At 32.8% G+C, this 19,194-nt stretch overlaps 1 protein-coding gene across 1 annotated transcript; it reads right to left on the bottom strand.

Annotated features, from left to right (window-relative positions):
- Positions 1-2,383: 2,383 nt before the first annotated feature.
- On the bottom strand, positions 2,384-8,397 carry LOC132029852 (la protein 1-like). Its single transcript, XM_059419234.1, has 10 exons — positions 8,249-8,397; positions 8,056-8,134; positions 6,844-6,993; positions 6,599-6,741; positions 6,003-6,151; positions 4,612-4,713; positions 4,096-4,516; positions 3,323-3,470; positions 3,020-3,101; positions 2,384-2,667 (listed from the first exon to the last, which is right to left on the bottom strand). Exons 1-10 carry the CDS (start codon positions 8,294-8,296, stop codon positions 2,580-2,582), a joined length of 1,410 nt encoding a protein of 469 aa, XP_059275217.1. The 5' UTR covers positions 8,297-8,397; the 3' UTR covers positions 2,384-2,579.
- Positions 8,398-19,194: the final 10,797 nt, after the last annotated feature.

Below are 19,194 nucleotides of genomic sequence, written 5' to 3'. Positions count from 1 at the left end.
TTGTGGGGAAGGGTTAGTTTCTCCATTCAGTGTCAGAATCAAAGATTTGCTATTCTTTATGTGGGAGAGGGAAATTCAATAATCATCTTCATTTTCCTTTTAATATTTCCAATTTTTCTATGTGATTTAGGAATACTCTGTTATTTCCTTTTAATGCACAGCACGCCAACATTAGTATTGGTAATGGTGGCAATGATGGTGAAGGGTAAGGAGATTTTAGTGGTGGAAGATGGGAGTAAAATGTGTTAGGGGTGATGAGGTGGAATGCACCGTGGCATTCATCTCAACAAATGTCAGTGTCACGTAGGATTAAATGTCCATCTTGGTCAACTTTAACGGTGGAGAGGTATATTTGTGCCCACAGTATAATGGTAGGGGTATATTTGGACCCAAAGTATAACGAGGGGTGTATTTGGCCCTTTTCCAATAGTACAAGGGTATAGTTGGCCCTTTTTCGAATAATTTATACTCCCTCCGTCCATAATAAGTGTCCCCTTAGCCAAATTTTTTTGTTTCATAATAAGTGTCACCTTAAGAAACCAAGACATAAATTGATTAGTTTTTTCTAATTCTATCCTTAGACAATAAAGTAACATCTAAATGATGATTGGAAAAGCCACATAGTAACTTTGATATTGTTGGATTCTCAATGTCAAAAGGTTTACTTCTTGTGTATGCTCTAATCAAAAGGTAAAAGTAATTTATTTTTATTATATAGGGTAATTTAGTAAACTTCACATTGTATTATTGATTTCTTAATATGCGTGTTTTTGGCTAAGATGACACTTGTTATGGGACGGAGGGAGTATAATTAACCAGGCCGTATCAGATAATTATAAAAAATAAATTTTATATTAACTATTAATTAATAATCTAATAAAATAATTCATAACTAATTTATTATCACATGTTAAACTACTTGGCAATTGGCATAAACAGATCTTTAAACCTTTTTCTCTAATATTGTGCTTAAAAGATGTTCTTTTTCTTCTTCAACTAATAAAAGGAAGAGATCTATGTGTTGGTAATAGGGGTGTGCGAATCCCGGTTTAATCGATAAATTGAATTGGAAAAGGTGTTATTGGTTCATCAATATAGGTTATTGGTTTATCGATTTTTAAATTGCTATATATTTTTTTATAACGACCTATCTGATAGGTTATTAGTTTACTTAAATGTTAAATCGATAAACCAACATTGTCCTGTTATATTTATCTTTTTATCCCTTATTATATAAAAGTGGCTTTAGAATTCAAAACTCTATCCCGAATTTTCTATTTCCCTTTCCTATATTAGCTTGACTATAATAAATTGAAGTTTGTTATATAATTAAACAGAAATGTGGTTCATAACTTACCAAAGACTTACTACTCAGTGAATGATTGCATTGTTATCTCTTCAATAAAAGACAAGTGAAATTTACCATCTTATATGATCCATTTAGTAACACTAAATTTCCTAAAACAACTTCACCAAAACTAAACTAAATTGATGTTACAAGGTTGTGATTTTGCATTAGTTGTTTGTTGTGGTAATACATGCTAATGTGGAACCCAAAGAAGGTAAATTTGGCTTCGAGGTACACAATTGAAAAAAAGTACATATTAACATATGAAAACAAGAAACTAAAAGTACATTATCTTGAAAAGCAGATTGTCCATTGGCCCATACTAGACATCTTCTTATCGGTTAAAAAACAACCGAACCGTTAAGAATTCAGACCGATAACCAATACAAATCAACGAATAACTTATATTTTTTTGGTTCGATTGTCATGTAGCATATTTAGAAACCAAACCAAATCGACCAGCTAACAACCCCAGTTGGTAAAGCAAGCAAAGTTGAGATACTAAGGCGCTTTGAGATTTTGGATTCTACTACTCGAAGTCATTAGACTTTTTCATACTTACTGCTTCCAGTAGGTAACTTGTAACTGTCAAATGATAGTCTGCTATTTCAAACTATTTCACTTGATCTATGATATCCTCAGAGTGAATTTATGGGCAATTTCTTCATTCAAGGAAATAAGAAAGAACGAAAAACAGATTTAAGCAAGAAATTTCATTGAGAGACCTGTGAAAAATAACCACTTTATTCATGTGTACACATCAGACCAACTCATCTTCTTTCGTTATTGTTGTTTTATTTCCACCCTACCCTCAGAACAAGGGGGGTTGGGAATTAAAACAGGAGACCAACCTTACAGATCCCATACAAATTAGTTTGTAGTTTAGGCTTTTTCATAAGAAAATTTTATTTTTATACAAGAAATCTTAATAAAAAACAAGATCTTTCCAGTCATTATCTTCTATTCACATGATTATATAGAACCATTTCCTTTAAACGCCCCCTAGAACCCAACAAAAAAAGCATGGAGACACTATCAACAAAGTTGTACTAAATATATCACTTTAACTAAGGAACACAGAAAATGGGTAACAAAACCATTTTATGATATTGAGACATAAATTAAGGCACAAAATTGCTAACACATTACAACGAAGAGAGTATATCATCGTAGTAATGTGAACCTGGATAGGTTAACATGTCCATCGTAAATGTTACAAATGATAAATTCCTCATCCCCTAGCTTTCTGGAATTTGTTTGGACGTCCACCAAAATCGTTTCCCCTTCCTCGCTTCCCGCCTCTGTTGAACCTTCCTCCCCTATGTCCGTGAACAATAACAAGAGTATCAAGCAAAGCATACAAGCCCACATAAAACCTAAAATATTTTTTTTGCTCCAAAACGACTAATGATAGCATTAAAGAGAAGTTGTCAATTTTGGCTCTATACAACTTTCGCAAGTAACAGTATATGGGCATTACATTTCTTTTCTCTTCACCATCTTCTGGTACTTAACATCTATTTAGTATTTACTGCTTGCTTATCTTTTTTCAAGAGCCCACAAATTAGTGGGATCATATAACCTAACATGCTTTTTGAGAAAGAATACAGCAGAATAACCTTGTGACTACAAATGCGTGCCAAGTCAAGCAATAGACAGCGAAGGGCTTACCTTCCCCTGTTCCCTTTAAAGTCACGGCGTTTGTCCTGTTGGTTATTACGGAACATGCTCCAGTATTCCCTCTCAGCATCACCTGATAAAAAAGCCACACACAAGTACCTATCTTGTTAGAGAAGCGATTCACACACAAAAGGATTAAGATATAAATAATAAAATAAAGGAAAATTGTTATAATTAAAGTGCTAGGTCAAAAACAAAGGTTTATTCACCCAAAGAAACTATATATAGCTTTGACAATAAACATTGGCCAATTAATAATATTAATGCAATTCTAGATAGAACAAAAGCACCCACCAGTTACAGGGTCTAAGGCAGCAATGAAATTTTTCACTGCCAAACCACCTTCCTCAGCAAGTGCACCAGCAGCACGTGCTTTTTGTGCAGCCTCTTCATTTTCAAACCTTATATACCCTGATTCTGCTCCAATCGTGAAATCGATGAACTGCACAAGAAAACACATGAAACTAGAAATGTCACTCTATGCTTGCCTGAAGCATTTACAGTTCTATTTGACATAGATATCCTGGTCTTATACAACTTTCAGGAAAACAACCATTTTGGAGTTCCGACTATAGATAAAAATGGAATTGTGAACCAAAACCAGGAAACATGGTATCATGTCCTTAATATACAAATATGCTGCAACGAAAATCAACTTTATAACAGGTTCATTACTATAATATGTAGTCCCAGCAAACTGCTATATAAATTAATAATTTATTGGCATTGCTAAAAATCTTGTCATATTTTTCCAGTTAAATAGCAATTTTTTTTTTAGAGCGTGCAAGACCAACATGACACTGCTCCATACTTCTCTTCCGCAATGGCAACTGATTTAATAGGCACAAAGGGGTGTTTATCCAAGCAGGAAGAAAACAACTACATTCATTTTGTTAATCCAACAGAAGGATATAAATCAAGACATCAATAACTAATAGAAAGAAACGAACCTAAGAATAACATATTTAAAAAGAAAAATGACTTATCAAAAGAAGAACATCTACAGAACAAAATGATGCATGACTAGTATGAACAAGTATCAAACAAATAAAAAGGGGAAAATTTACCTTCACAGTGCCAAATTTTTGGAATACGCTCCTCAAGTCTTCACGCATAACAATGTCCTTGTTATCCTTGCAAGCAGCAATTGATAATTTTTCTTCAGCTGGAGCTTGCTCATCATCTTCAGTTGGACTGTCCATGGATTTCTCTGCAGCTTCAGGATTCTGAACATCAGGCTCCCCACTTCCATCCTCTGCATCTTTTTTTTCACCCTTCTCAACATTCTCATTGGTGTTCTCATCTTTAATATCTTCTGCCATCTTCTCATCTGTCACTTCGACATTGTCTTTTGTTGTATCTTTATTGCCTTCGGTTTCAGGCGCGCTTGCGCTTTCAGTAGCCGGTTTATGGTTACCATTCTGTTCCGTAGAGCTTTCAGCAGAGATTCTCTTCAACTTAAATGCAATGATCAAGCCCTTCGGATAGCTGCCACCATCACATCAATCAAGTTAACCAGATGGCAAGCATGCTAAAAGAACTCCAAATTAGTAATGACCATTTAGCAGTAGTATTATACTCACTCTGGTTCAGCCTTCGAATTATTTTTACTATTTGGACCACTACGAGGATGGTTAATCTCAACTTCTTCCTCCTCTTTGGCTCTTTCAACATCGAAATCTTTCCTGAGTAACCAAAGATCATAAATATCTATGAGAAACTATTGAAAGGAATACATGGATGGAACGCCTACAACTTAAATCTATGAAAACTTATAGTTCAAAGTAGTGGCCATCAAAATGAACTGTATCATCCACTGAAATCAAGTCATCATCATGATCTAGAATTGTTAAATAAAACCACATCTTGTTTACTTACTTAAAAGTGAGCTACCAGGTTACACAAGCGAAGTTTGGACATGTTTAACTGAAAGAGCACATTTTATAACTTATAAACCCCCTATTCTAGGACAGCAAAGCCTAGACAAATAGAATATAAGATCTGCCCCTAGGGCTCACAAGTTTGAGCGTTGTGCCAAGCAAACGAAGTTTGGTATTTAAGTGTGGAAGTATAGAATGCTGGCTCATTATCCCAAGTTTCGAGGTCTGTGGTTGACCCGACTTCTCGATCATAAAAAGATAGAATTTAAGATCCACGCTTTCCCAGAACAAAGAAGTTAATAGATTATACACCATAGATTTCTAAGCCCTGGTGACGACAATGAACATCCCCTGCTGCCCGACCGGGACGAAAATAAATATTATCCCCCCCCCCCCCCCCCAAATTTCATTGTATTAGTGTTGGATTTGTTTAAACAAGTTATTATGTATGAGTTTGATAAACAGATGTTAAATATTGCCAAAGTTGGGTTTTAGTTTAAAAGATAGATAAATCTTTGACGGTAGAAATCTACCAATGTATGGGAAGAGTTTATCATGCTAGTTCATACAGACGATATGCCACTAGAAGTTGTTACCTTGTAAAAAAATGTCACTAGAAGTTGTTAACTCTAAAATAACATAGAAACCAAAGTACCCCAATTGTCACGGTATTACAGGAAGTAACACCAAAGAAAACATCATTGAACTCCTAACTTACTTTGGTTCCAACCAATGTAAAGCAAGCTTTGCGTGGCTGGCAAGACCAGAGGATCATAGAAAAAGAATTGGAAGACCACCACTCTTTGCATTATATGACTGTTTGGTTTGAAAGGAGCCATAAACGTTTCGAAGCAAAAGAACGTATTGTATTACTTCAGAAAAGATGTCAGAACTAAATATTTGGTGTCATGCTGATTTTGCTCCAGATGTTGCTGTAATGCTGGATTTTCTGGGGGTTCATTACAGATACAATAGGATCCCCGGCAAGCTTTTCTAAGATAGTACAGCTTAGTGTTGTTCTTGGTGTTTTATCAGTATTGTCTTAGTACCGTGCTTCGTTAATAAAATTGCCCCACTAACCAACAAAAACTTACTTTGGTTTTAGTTCTAATTCGACTCCTTCATAAACCAAGTTCTGATTCACAATTTTAGCGGCATCTTCTTCACAGGAGAACTCAACCAGAGCAGTGCCACAAAACACCCTTTTGTCAGCTACATGGCGAGGCAGTCTCACACTGTTAACCTAAAAGAAGAAGCAAACAAAAAATCATTGACCGGCAGCACACATTTTACTATCTTGGTTATCTTTTCTTCATGCAGTGCCATTTTGGAATATCAATGCAAGTAATGCAAAATTCACAGTGGTCAGGCGGAATTATGGATATGTCAAGAAGGATACAGCATAAAAAAATTGCACTGGAACACCAAACAATTTGAATAGCTGCTAATCATGCTAACAGTGTAGAAATGTTTTTTTAAAAGGAATTATGTAACCGTTTGCAAAAAAAAAAAAAAGGACTAAGAAAACATTTCTATTGAAATATTTTATTTCATCCCAGCCCACCCTATTTTCCCCCATTTTATCAATAGTTATCGGTTTGAAAAATAGAACAAAGATAGAAAATTTCATTATAGGTAAGGCAAGAACAACACTTGAAAATTAAGGCAAAAGCAAAGTTACAGATGTTACCTTGCCATGCTGACTAAAGAAGGACTCAACATCTTCAAGCTTGACACTGTATTCCAATGGGGAAGCAGCAATTGTCCTAACATCAATTTGCTCAATAACTTCCTCAGGCTTCGCAAGCTCACTGACTCTACCAACTCTCTTCCCTATTATATAAACCAATTACAATCAGCTGATTTACTATTATGTCATCCAGTAGTGATCAAAGAGAACAACACATTAAAAGCAAAACCAAAGAAAGAACCTACCGTCTTCCGAAATCTTAAGAAAAGAAGAAGCTTTTAAAGCTTCAACAACAGATTGTATGGTATCATCTGATATATCTTCTGGCTTTGCATCCCCCAAACCTAAGTGACCCCTCATCCGTGAAAACGAACATATCAAAGCTAAATTGACCACTATAAAGCTTTAGTTAAGTACTACAATACGTTTTACCCAAGAAAACACACAACAAAAACAATCATTAATATCCATTTGGATCCGTTTCACTTCAGTAACCAGTATTATGAGGATTCTTTGAAAATTGACTGGTTTTATTTTGCCACTCTACTTATTACAGCTCTCCTACAATATCCGGTTTGGCACCAACAGAGTTATCCAGAAATACATACAATTCCATATTTAGGTGAGTTTTTTTAAAAAAAAAAAAAAAAGAACAAGTCTTGTGCATATACTTCCTGAAGTTCAAAAGACTTGCACAACTTTCTGATCACATTATCAACAACATTCTTCCAATACCTCAATGATTAAAGAGTTCATCTTTACCACGTATGTCAAAGAGTTCATATACTTCCAGAAATAATTTTTAAGGTTGAAGAGTTTATCAGTTTTTATAAGGAAAGTTAAAGAGTTCATCTTTAGCACGAATGTCAAAGCTAAAGTTACCACTATTTAGCCTTTTGTTCAGTACTAAGTACATTTTACTGACAAAAAACATATAATCCCATATTTAGGTGAGTTTATAAACATACAAGTCCTTGTGCATATACTTCCTCTCAACAAATAACTCATTCACAAGATAAACAACACTCTTCCAAGACCTCAATAACACTAATTAATTTCTTTCATCATATTTTTTGGTTAAAGATTCAATCTTTAGTACAAATGACAAATAAAATCAGCAAATAACGTATTCACAAGATCAATAACATTCTTCCAAGACCCCAATAACTCTACTTAATCTTTTTCATCATTTTTTTGGTTAAAGATTCATTATTTAGAACAAATAAGATCAACGTGGACACAAAAATAATGGCGTAAACCGTCAAAAAAAAAAGGATTTACCCAAATAACTTATTCACAAGATGAACAACATTCTTCCAAGACCTCAATAACTCTATTTTATCTCTTTCATCATTCTTTTTTGGTTAAAAATTTAATCTTTAGTACAAAAGATAAATAAAATAAAGTAAAAATGGAGTAAACCGTTAAATAGCGTACATAGGGGTTAAAAAGGATACACCCATCTTCACTTTCTTCCACAGTTTTCCTAAGAAACCCATCCTTTGGTAGATTACTATCACTAAAGTAAAACTCAACCTTCAAGGAAAAAATGGTTAGAAAAAACAATCAGATAGACAAAAAAAGTGCTAGGATTGTAATAGCTGATATTATAAGATTGAAAGAAAAATGGATAAAAACTAAAATACTAACCTGTCTAATGACCTTCTTGACGGTTTCTTCGTCCAAAGTTTTGGCCATTGTTGTAAAGGGACAAAGAGAGGAGAGAAAGCAGTAACTAGGGTTTTGGGTTTTGGAAAAAAGGAGTTGAGTTTTTATTTTATGTTGTTTTGAAGTTTGTATAAATAATAACTTGACCCGCAAAACCGGATGTTTATTTGGGCTATTATTGGTCGGGTCCGGATCAAGCTATCCCCATGAGGCCCGGGCTTATACGTAAATTTAATTAAAAAAATATAACTTATGTCACTTTTTTTTATTGCACAATTATTTTAATCTAATGTCACATTAATCATGTCTCGTTGGTAAATTTTGATAACTATTAAAATTTCTTAGTCACATAATTGAATAACTTTTAAAAAACAAATTATTTATGAGAAAGGAAGTTTGGAAGGAGAATTAGCAAATAACAAGGGACACAAGATTTGACATTCGCTAAAGAAGCAAAACTTTGGAGGTTTAAAACAAAAAAAGATCGTGTTCAGTATGGATTTTTCAATTTTCTAATGTTTGGTTGGTTAAATTTTTTAGAAAACATTTTCTCTAAGAAAAATAATTTCCTTAAAAATGAAGAAAATCACTCCCCTAGTGGTAGTAAGAAAATTAAGTTCCACACGTGGCATGGCATTTCAAAAAGTTGCACGGTTTACCCTTCAAATGGGTTGGCCTTTAATTTTTGCCTTTCAAATGGAACTTATGTCTTCAAGGCATAAGTTGTTTAAGGAATACGCACAACTTGTCTGGGATCCTTAAAGAACTTATGCCTCAGAAGGCATAAGTTCCATTTGAGGGGCAAAAATTAAAGACCAATACAAAATAGGGGCAAACGTGCAAATGACCCATGGCATTTCCACATTCATTATGTTCCCCCTGCCGTCCAATACAACTTATCTTCACCCCGACTCCCTTAGTCCCCATCCCTACCATTCACCACCCCATAATGTGGCACAAAAGTTTTGAGAGTCAAACAGTTTAATTTTGACAAAACAGTTTAATTTTGACCATGAATACATGCATATAATCTTTATTTTTTTTTAATAAAATTTATATATTTCAAAGCTATGTAAAAAGCAAAATATTCAAAAGTAATAAAAAAAATACAATTAAAAAAGACTTGTTTGAATCTGAAAATCCGAAACGTATCACATAAGCCAGAATGAAGAGAGTATATATAGTTCAATATAAGTCCAACAAAGGCCCAAATGAGAATGATCATAAGAAAATGAAATGGGGCAATATGCAGGGAAAAAGCAACACCGCGTGTATTAGCCTGATAGGATCAAACAATGCTGTGAGGACGACAAATCCTTATGGTTCGCGCTTATATATAGTTAAAATAGCCAGTTTTAAGTATTTGGGATTTTGGAGTCGTTTGGTTGCTGGTTAGGAGTAAAGTTATTCATGTATTGAATTGTGTATTAGTAGTATCATATTTGATAGCATTCTTTTATTATATATAAAAGTCGACACATTTAATGCGGTGTTTGGTTTGCAATTTAGAAACTCACATAACTAATACATATAGAAATTATGAGAAATTTTATACAGTATGAAATAACATAATACTTATAATCCTTCATAACTAATCTCTGCATTATCACATGCATAACTCTAACCAGCTACGAAACAACCCCTTAAAGTATAGCTAGTTTTTAAAATGTATTTAGAATTCAACCTCATAGAGGAAACTTTAGATTGCTTGTTACCACTTCTCCTCCTCCTCCTCACAAATAATGATAATTGTGAACACCTAATTTTGACCATACATAAACAATATTTACCGTTTTGATGTTAGATATTTCTTTTAGGTCTAATCGTGGCATTTTCATTTTTATGTCATTTCTTTGATAATTTTACTTAAAAAGAAAATTAAAAACTACAGAAGTAGAATCATGTTTTGGGATATAAGTTTTGCTTTTATTTTCTAAAGAATAGAATTTGCAAGAAAAAGATTATATTCTATTAATCTAGGTTTAGACAAGCAAACTAGTGACTTCAGTACTTTTCTCAGTTACATTTTATTTTAGTCAAGTTTTTTAGGTTTTTTCCATATTTTTATTAGTCTAGAATTTGTTAGCTAATATTCTTATTTTTGTATTTTATTTTATTTCATTTACTATCTTTAAATTTAAAAAAAAAAAATACACACAAAAAAGGAAAAGGCAAAAAATAAAACAAAACAAAAAGAAGAAAAGAATCTATCCTAAAAGGCTAACCTGCCTGTAATCACCAAACTTGCCCATTTTCCCTTTAACCGTATGCACGTTCCCATTCCCATTTCCCCAATAACACACGATGCGCACATTGAGCACTCAAAATGCATACATAAAGAAGACTCACGAGTCAGGCACAATGGGAAAGGGAATGAATATCAAACATTAATCATTTCTATGAGGTAGAAAATTAATTTGGTACAAAATTAAAATGATATAGCTTGAGACAAACATTGCAACACAAGTTGTTGGTGGTTAACACAAAAAGAGGTTTGTTGTTAAGTGCGCCATAGAATTGAGGGGCCATGTCAAAGGCTAGATCATAATTTTACATGTTGAGGTGCATTTTGAGTTAAAACGCAACGCACAAAATCATGTAGTCTCAAAGGTTGAACTAGAACGGACAATATCTTGACACTTAGTTCTAAGTCATTCAAGTGTGTCATAACTATAACCTTCCCTAGCACTTGGTGGCGCAAACTTCAGTGAGAACCCATAATCTTTAAGGGGAAATGGGTGAGGTAAACACCCACAGCTAGAGGTTGAACTAGAAAAGGGATTCACTACGCTTGTCTTATGTAAACCCCACCTCAAATGGAAGAGAAAGTTGGGAACAATATAACGTGAGATTACATATTCAATTGTTAAATGGAAAAAGGACATACAACGGCCAACCGGCCAAAGGAATCCCACATTTGAGCTTAATACCGTGAGCTGGCCGGTCGTGATATAATGGCGAGCGCTTACCGGCCCAGCTCAAGGCAACAACCAAATTTCATTTTTTTTGCGCGGATTGCCCTTCTTTTGGGGTGGTCTTTAAATTTTGCCCCTCAAATTTGTGGTCTTTAAATTTTGCCCCTCATATTTGTGGTCTTTAAGTTGTGCCCTTCGCTTGGAAAGGTGGGCGAATACATGAAGTTACGGGTTCGAACCCCGCTCAAGCATAAAATAAAAAATAATTTCGCAGCGGGAGTAGGGGAGTGTATGCGGATCGACATACAATCTTTAAGGAAAAGCTAAAGTTATCTTGGATCCGGCATAACTAAAAATCTGCCAATAAAGGCGAATTTTTCCTAAGACATACTTTAGTTATGCCTTATGGGGGGCGAAATTAGTTAAGGCATAACAAAATTATGCCCCATAAGGCAAGAACTTTTCCTTAAGGTATAGACTTTGCCTTATAAGGCAAAGTTTAAGTTATGCATTAAGGAAAAGTTCCGCCTTATAGGCATACTTTTAGTTATGTCTTTGCGGCATACTTTTTAGTTAAGGCATAATTAAAAGTTTACCTTGAAAAGTAAAAAAAAATAAAAGTATATATATATATATATATATCGAAGGTAAAAATACGCACCAGTGGACTTTTAGTTAAACATAACTAAAAGTACGTCGGAGGGGAAGATATAAAAATTTAAACTTTGCCTTATAAGGCAAACTTTTAGTTATGCGTTAAGGAAAACTTACGCCTTATGGGGCATACTTTTAGGTATGTTTATGGGGCACACTTTTAGTTAAGGCATTACTAAAAGTTTACCTTGAAAAAGTAAAAAAAAAATAATATATATATATATATATATATATATATATCTTCAAGGCAAAGTACGCATACCTCCGGCGAGTTTTAGTTAAACATAACTAAAAGTCTGCCGGGGATAAATAAATTTAAACTACGCTTTGCAAATTTTTTTTTAAATTTTTTTTTCGAGCGGGGGTTCGAACCGGAGCACTATGGGTTTTTTAGCGAAGAAAAAAAATTTAAAGACCACAAATATGAGGGAAAATTTAAATACCACCCCAAAAGAAGCGAATTGCCCACCAAATTTTGGCCTTTTCTCCCTTCCCTATGTTTTGGGCTTCTTATTCAAAGAGTGAGGAATTGAAGAGAAGTTGGGCTGAGGGTTGTACGTCTTGTATTATTATTATTATTATTATTATTATTATTATTATTATAATAAAAATAATATTGTGTTCAACAAAAAAAAAAATCATATTTAACCTTAAGAAGATCCCAAAACATGTATAATATGTGTATAATTAGTAAGTATATGTTAATTGAGCATTCAAGAAATATCCCAAAATATGTATAATAAGTGTATAATTAGTAAGTATACATTAATTATACATTTATTAAACATAAATTATACGTTGATTTGTACATTTATTATACACAAATTATACAACAACGATACATTTTCTACACTAATACATTAGTGATACATATTTTATACAACAATGATACAGTTTCTATACTGATACATTTTCTATACATATACTTCAGGGATACATATTCTATACAATAATGATACAGTTTATATACGTGTGATACATTTTTCTATACATATACAATAGTGATACATATTCTATACAACAATGATACAGTTTCTATACATATGATACATTTTATATACATATATAGCAGGGATACATATTATATACACATATGATACAGTTTCTATACACATGATACAGTTTCTATACATATACAGCAGGGATACATATTATATACACATATGATTCAGTTTCTATACATATGATACATTTTATATACATATACAATAGTGATGCATATTCTATACAATAATGATACAGTTTCTATACATATGATACATTTTATATACATATACAGCAGGGTACACATATTATATACACATATGATACAGTTTCTATACATCAAAGCTTTTTCAGTCCTGCAATGGCGTCTTCATATGAATCCTCTGCCATTTTCGTAACCTGCAACTCACAAAAAACAAGGACAATCATATTAAAAACAACAACAACAACAACAACAAAAACGTTGTTGCACACAAAACCTTATGTTAATTTCACCAAAACATCAAATCTTTTTTTTTTTTTTTTAGGGGAATAGGATGGAGAAACCTGAATCTGTATCAAATAAAATTGAAAGGTGTCCTCTCAGGGCATCAAATAAAATTGGAGAAGAAGGTGGAAGAGGAAAGAGGAGGGGAAGATGGAGAAGAAGGTGGAAGAGGAAGAAGAAAAATGGAGAAGGCAGAAAAAGAAGGGAAAGTGGCTAAGGGCTGGAATTATTTTAGTAGCTATAATTTGGGTTTGTACAAACGTGGGTCATTGGGTGGGATAAGTTTGGGCCGAACGGCCATTTGTGTCTTTTTCCCTTGATAAATTGCCTTTTGGGTAAAAGTAAAACCCAAGAAGACAAAACCATAAGGCCCCAAATATTGGATCAGAAGCACAATAACTTAGAAATCGAAAATGTATCATATTATCAATTCTATATTAGAGCATATTAATTTGTAAATAAATATATCTATCACAACTTATAGATGCTCATGTATTTGCGATTACATACTCGACATGGTCGATAGATAAATGGGAAAGCCTAGACTATAATTTAGGGGAAAGAGCGCGTGTGCTCTCTCAAATCAAAATATTTATCCGTCCATACCCTCATTAATTTCGTACCCCCAGGAAAAATCAAAACTATTTACCCATGATGCCCCTAAAATTATGATACTAACATGATATATAAATATACTGAGATGGTATTATGAATGATCATGTTTATTTATTCAAAAAGACACACTTTACTCGAAAAAAACCTCTATGATACCATCTTCTTATATACATATACTGTGATGGTATCATGGAGGAGTGCTTCAGTCCTTCAATGAGACACTCCTCAGGACTATGGTACCATCGTGGTATATAAAGATTCTCATATGGTATCATGTAGGACTGTTTCGGTCCTTCTATTAGTCATTCATAATGATATATAAATATACTGCGATGGTATCACGGAGGAACGGGTTTGGGCGAGGGGATATGTCAGATAAATATTTTCTGTCAGCTGGGGTAGAAGCGAAATTACTTTAGAGGGACATGGAGCGGATAAATATTTTATATTTTAAGAGTATTTGGTGTTGTTTGCCTTATAATTTACGGAAGTAAGGCTCATAACTTCATTTAATCCTCGATAATTTGTCAATTGAAAATTTGAAGCTATAAAGTTTGATTTGTTTAACCAGCTAGGCTAGGGAATGATATTTTTCAGTCACATAGGAATGTTGCATGCGTTAGAAAAGAGTAAGGGAGAATTGGCACAGGTGTACAATATTCTCACCTATTTACACCCTTTTAGCAAATAAATACATTTTGCGAGAAAAGGACCAAAATAGTACATTATCTTTGGGTTTAGAACTAATACCATACATGTTCTTTTGCATGGAGCATTAATAGTCCATTATGTTTGCATAAGTGGTGCACTTTTAGTCAACTCCGAAATAATCTGTCAAAAAATTTAACGAAAAAGGCAAAAATGCCCTTGAACTATTAGAAAGGTCTAAAAATACCCTTCATCAATCTATTTTGCTAAAAATACCCCTTAGTTCAACTTTTTGGCTCATTTATGCTCTTAGACAGTCAGCATTAAATTTAAAAAAATTATTTAAATCACACATGGCATTTTATTACTAGTCCGATTTCCTAAATCTGAAAAAATCGGATTTTTATAAAATCTGGAACAACTATTTTTTTTTTTTAAAATGAGGTAAGCCCTTTTTTTAAAAAAAAATAATAATAAGGATTGGATTTTTATTAACAAATGTGGAATTTTTTAAATCTGAAAAACTATTTTTTTTTTTTAAAAAAAGGGTGGAAAACCTTTTTTATTTTTTTTTATTTTTAAAAAAGGATAGAAAACCTTTTTTTTAATATGGAAATTGCATTTTTTAATTAAAATTTGGATTTTTTAAATCTAAAAACTGTATTTTTTAAGTAAAATGTGCAAAACTGATACTCCATAATTTTCTTCTAGATTTGTTATAAAAAAATATTTTTACGGATATTTTTTTTAAACACAATTTTTCCACACTTTCTGTAAAAAATTCATTTTTTCCAGATTTTATACAAATCCAGTTTTTCAGATTTTGAAAAAAAAACCACTTTTTCCTTCTTTTTTTTTTAAGTGTCCTAAAAATAAAATCATGAAAATATAAAAATTTTAGGACAAAAAAAAATCAATATTCCTGATTTAAAAAAAAAAAATCATTTTTCCAGATATTTTAATTTAAAAAATCCAGTTTTCCAGTTTTTTTTTTCTAAAAAAATAGTTTTCCTGATTCTAAACCATTTTCCAGATTTTTTTAAAAACAAAATCAATTTTCCTGTAATAAAATGTCATGTGTAATTTAAATAATTTTTTTTTTAAATTTAGGGTTGACCGTTAGTCAAAGGGCATAAATGAGCCCAAAAGTTGAATTGAGAGGTAATTTTAGCAAAATAGATGAATAAAGGGTATTTTTAGATCTTTTCTAATAGTTCAGTGGCATTTTTGCCCTTTTTCGTTAAATTTTAAATAAATATTTGGGAGTTGACTAAAAGTGCACTACTTATGCAAATGTAACAGGCTATTAATGCTCCATGTAAAAGAACATGTATGGTTTTAGGTCTAAACCCAAAGATAATATAATATTTTGGTCCTTTTCTCTACATTTTGCACTAGCCATAGGAGCTCTCGAGTCAATTCTCATATGGTCACTCAACTTAAGGAAATTATCTAGTAAAGTCATTTATTTTATGTTTGTTCAAGTTTATGCATTTGCCTTATAAAGTAACAACGGCCAAAAGTCATTTTAAAAAGAAAAGAAAAAAAGGTCAAAGTAGTCCCTTAAGTTTGGACTTTGAGTTTAAATATCCCTTACTTTTTAACACCGAACAATAACAGTCCTCCGACTATTTTTCACTTTCTTACTTCGTAAATTAGATTGCGTTCGTCCTATAGGTAAGTTCATAATATGGATTAAAAAAAAAAAAGAAACAAATCATAATGTTTAAAAGAAAAAGAAATGAAGAGTGTTAACGTAAAGGGTAAAACGTAAAGGGTAAAACGTAAAGGGTAAAATAAGTACTAAATTTTTTAAATGAGATAAAGGGGAGGAACAACTATTTTTCAAAATCGGGAGAGATATTTAGATTTTTTAGCAGGGTTGGAGGGGGGAAATAATTTTCATCCAAATAATATTACAAGATTGACAAAAATGATATTTTAAAACTTAAAAAAAAAAAAATTAGTACACAATGATGATATAGAATCTCCTCATTTTATGTGGTCGAATAATTTATATTATTATTATGATGTCCTTCAATATGTATGAATTTTTTTTCTTTATGACCCTTTATGGTTAATCTTTACATATCATTTTTTTTTTTTTTTTTTTTTACTATTAGGACCTAATATTTTTTTTTGTTTGAAGGAATTCATCGTCTTCCTTATTTATTATGAATTTGCTGGCAATACTTTCTACCGTAGAAGAAACTAACAACTAATTTAAACTATTTTATCAAAATAAAGATTACTCATTAAATGAATAAATAGAAAACAGTATTTTATTGTTGAACTCCTAAGTTCCAAGCAAATAGAGTACATAGAGGCTATTTCATATTCTTTTTTTTAGCAGTGATAAAATAAAAAGTTTTTCTTTTTCATTTCTAAAGTTATCAGTCTTAATTTTTGCGAGTTTCGTCACTTTTAACACTTTTAATACCACAATTAGAGTTTTACTAAAATTGTATTATTTTCTATCATTAAAAGGTTGTGAGTATTTTATGTTAAAAAATAAGGGATATTTTAACTCAAAGTCCAAACTTGAGGGACTACTTTGGCCATTTTCTTTTATTTTTAAAGTGACTTTTGGCCCGTATTACTTTGTAAGGCAAATGCATAAAACTTGAATGATCATGTGAGAAATAAAATTAAAAAAAAAAAAAAAGATAAATGATTTTATTAGGTAATTTGCTTAAGTTGAGTGACCATTTGAGGAATTGACTCACGAGCTCTCAAACTAACGAAAAAAATACCATCACTTTTTATTCCTCATCCTTCTTTTGATATTCTCTCTATCTCAGACTTTTACGCCACAGACTCTTCATCTAAATAGGCCTGTGGAGAGATAACACCATGAAGCGAGTGTTCTCTTCTTCGTTTTGGTACCTTTGATTGAACATAAAATGTCAATACTCTAGGATTTAACGAATAGTTGAAGAAAGTCTTGAAGAACCACTACTAATGGCTCATTTGAAGCTTCATTTACAAATTTGAATTTTTTAGCAGTTGTTTTGAGTTGGTATGGCTTAAATTTACTGAACACCTGGACAAGAAATTTGAGGACGATTCATTGTGATTTGGATTGGTTTGAAGTCAAACTTTAAAATTGAAAAAGGGCACCTCTACACTGTATATAAGGTGTATATCATGTATATCACTATGTATCACAAAAAAATATACATGGATATGCATAGATATGTAGGTGTTGTGCTACACGCCCTACGTTCTATCCTAATTAATATCAGATTTTTTTCTATGGAATAGAACACGTTACTCTACATTTTCCAAGCTAGCGTTTGCCGAATAGTAAAGAACAGTAAAGTAAAAGACACAACAATTTTTACGTGGAAACTACCAGGCTCATGTCACCCCCCGAAACCCACCCTAAACGTGACCGGCATCCGACGTCATGAACAACATCGGAAGGACCTAAAAGATGCAATAACGACAGTTGAACCCGCCAGGTTCAACATTCGCCTCTAACAGTTTAATAAATAAATTTAAACGAATCATGATATAAGAATAAAATTAGCGGAAGTCTTTATAACGTAAACCTCAATCAAAACGTAATCACATGCCCAAGAGTTAAACAACTCAAAAACTACCCACAAGAATGAATGCTATGGAGCTTCTAATATAAAGAATGACTGTCTAACACATCGGGACGCAGCCCGCTAAAATGCTAAACTAATGAATAAATATAATGAGGGTGTCCCACGAATGAACATGTGGGCTCACCAAGTCAGCAGCAACAACAAGTCTTTCCTAAGCGCCTAAAGTATCAAAAACACTTCTTTCTTATAAGTTACCTAACATACCATAAAAAACAACAATGGTATGCCTGAGTACTTCGTACTCAGTGAGTGCCTCGGGGACAACAAGTAATATGAAAATAAAGTACAATAATACGTAAAGAAGTCAGTTTTGAAAACCGTATGAAATCAATGTAAAAACAGATATTCAACTAATGTATCTCAATAAGCATTATCAAAACCAATTAAGAAGCCTCTTGTCAAGTCGCAACTTTCAAATATGCCTTTAAATTGATCATGATTATCAACAACAATTCCATGAGAGAATAAGAATATCACACATGCCAATACAGGCCCAAGAATCAAGCATGTCGAAGGGATGACCGTAGAGGTTCCCTAGTCACAGCGCACCACATCGGAATATGTAATTCTCGGTGGCTATCCTTCCTCCCGAATAGCTAGGCATAAACCGCACTCCAAGTCGCGAACCCGGTAGTGGCCATTCTTCCTCCCGAATGGCGAACCCGGTAGTGGCCATTCTTCCTCCCGAATGGCTAAGCAATTACCATACTAGGATCCATAGTGGCTACCCTTCCTCCCGAGTAGTTAGGCCAAACACAACAATAAAGTTCATAGCATAAAAGCCGATTCACAATTTGTCTCAAAATAGTCACACCATCAATTAGCATTAAAGTTCATTATGCTATATCGTAAAGATAAACCATTTCAAAGAACGTCTTGAAAACGTTTACACTTCTTTAACCAAGATTTCAATGTCATAGTTCAATATGAAAATATTATCACCAACCCTTAGCCATCCTCATTGACCATCTCTTATAGAAGAAAACGATTATGATTTCATATACATATATA

The sequence above is a fragment of the Lycium ferocissimum genome, chromosome 9, assembly GCF_029784015.1.
Source record: "Lycium ferocissimum isolate CSIRO_LF1 chromosome 9, AGI_CSIRO_Lferr_CH_V1, whole genome shotgun sequence".
In the NCBI taxonomy this organism is placed as follows: Eukaryota; Viridiplantae; Streptophyta; class Magnoliopsida; order Solanales; family Solanaceae; genus Lycium; species Lycium ferocissimum.
This window is presented reverse-complemented; position numbering and strand designations above follow the sequence as displayed.

Bases quoted from the DNA above. Each gene is read 5' to 3' on its own strand.
- LOC132029852 (XM_059419234.1), bottom strand. From the start codon at position 8,296: ATGGCCAAAACTTTGGACGAAGAAACCGTCAAGAAGGTCATTAGACAG. The intron at 8,135-8,248 runs GTTAGTATTTTA...TTTTCCTTGAAG, and splicing joins TCAAGAAGGTCATTAGACAG to GTTGAGTTTTACTTTAGTGA. The intron at 6,152-6,598 runs GTAACATCTGTA...TTCTTCTTTTAG, and splicing joins TCTTTAGTCAGCATGGCAAG to GTTAACAGTGTGAGACTGCC.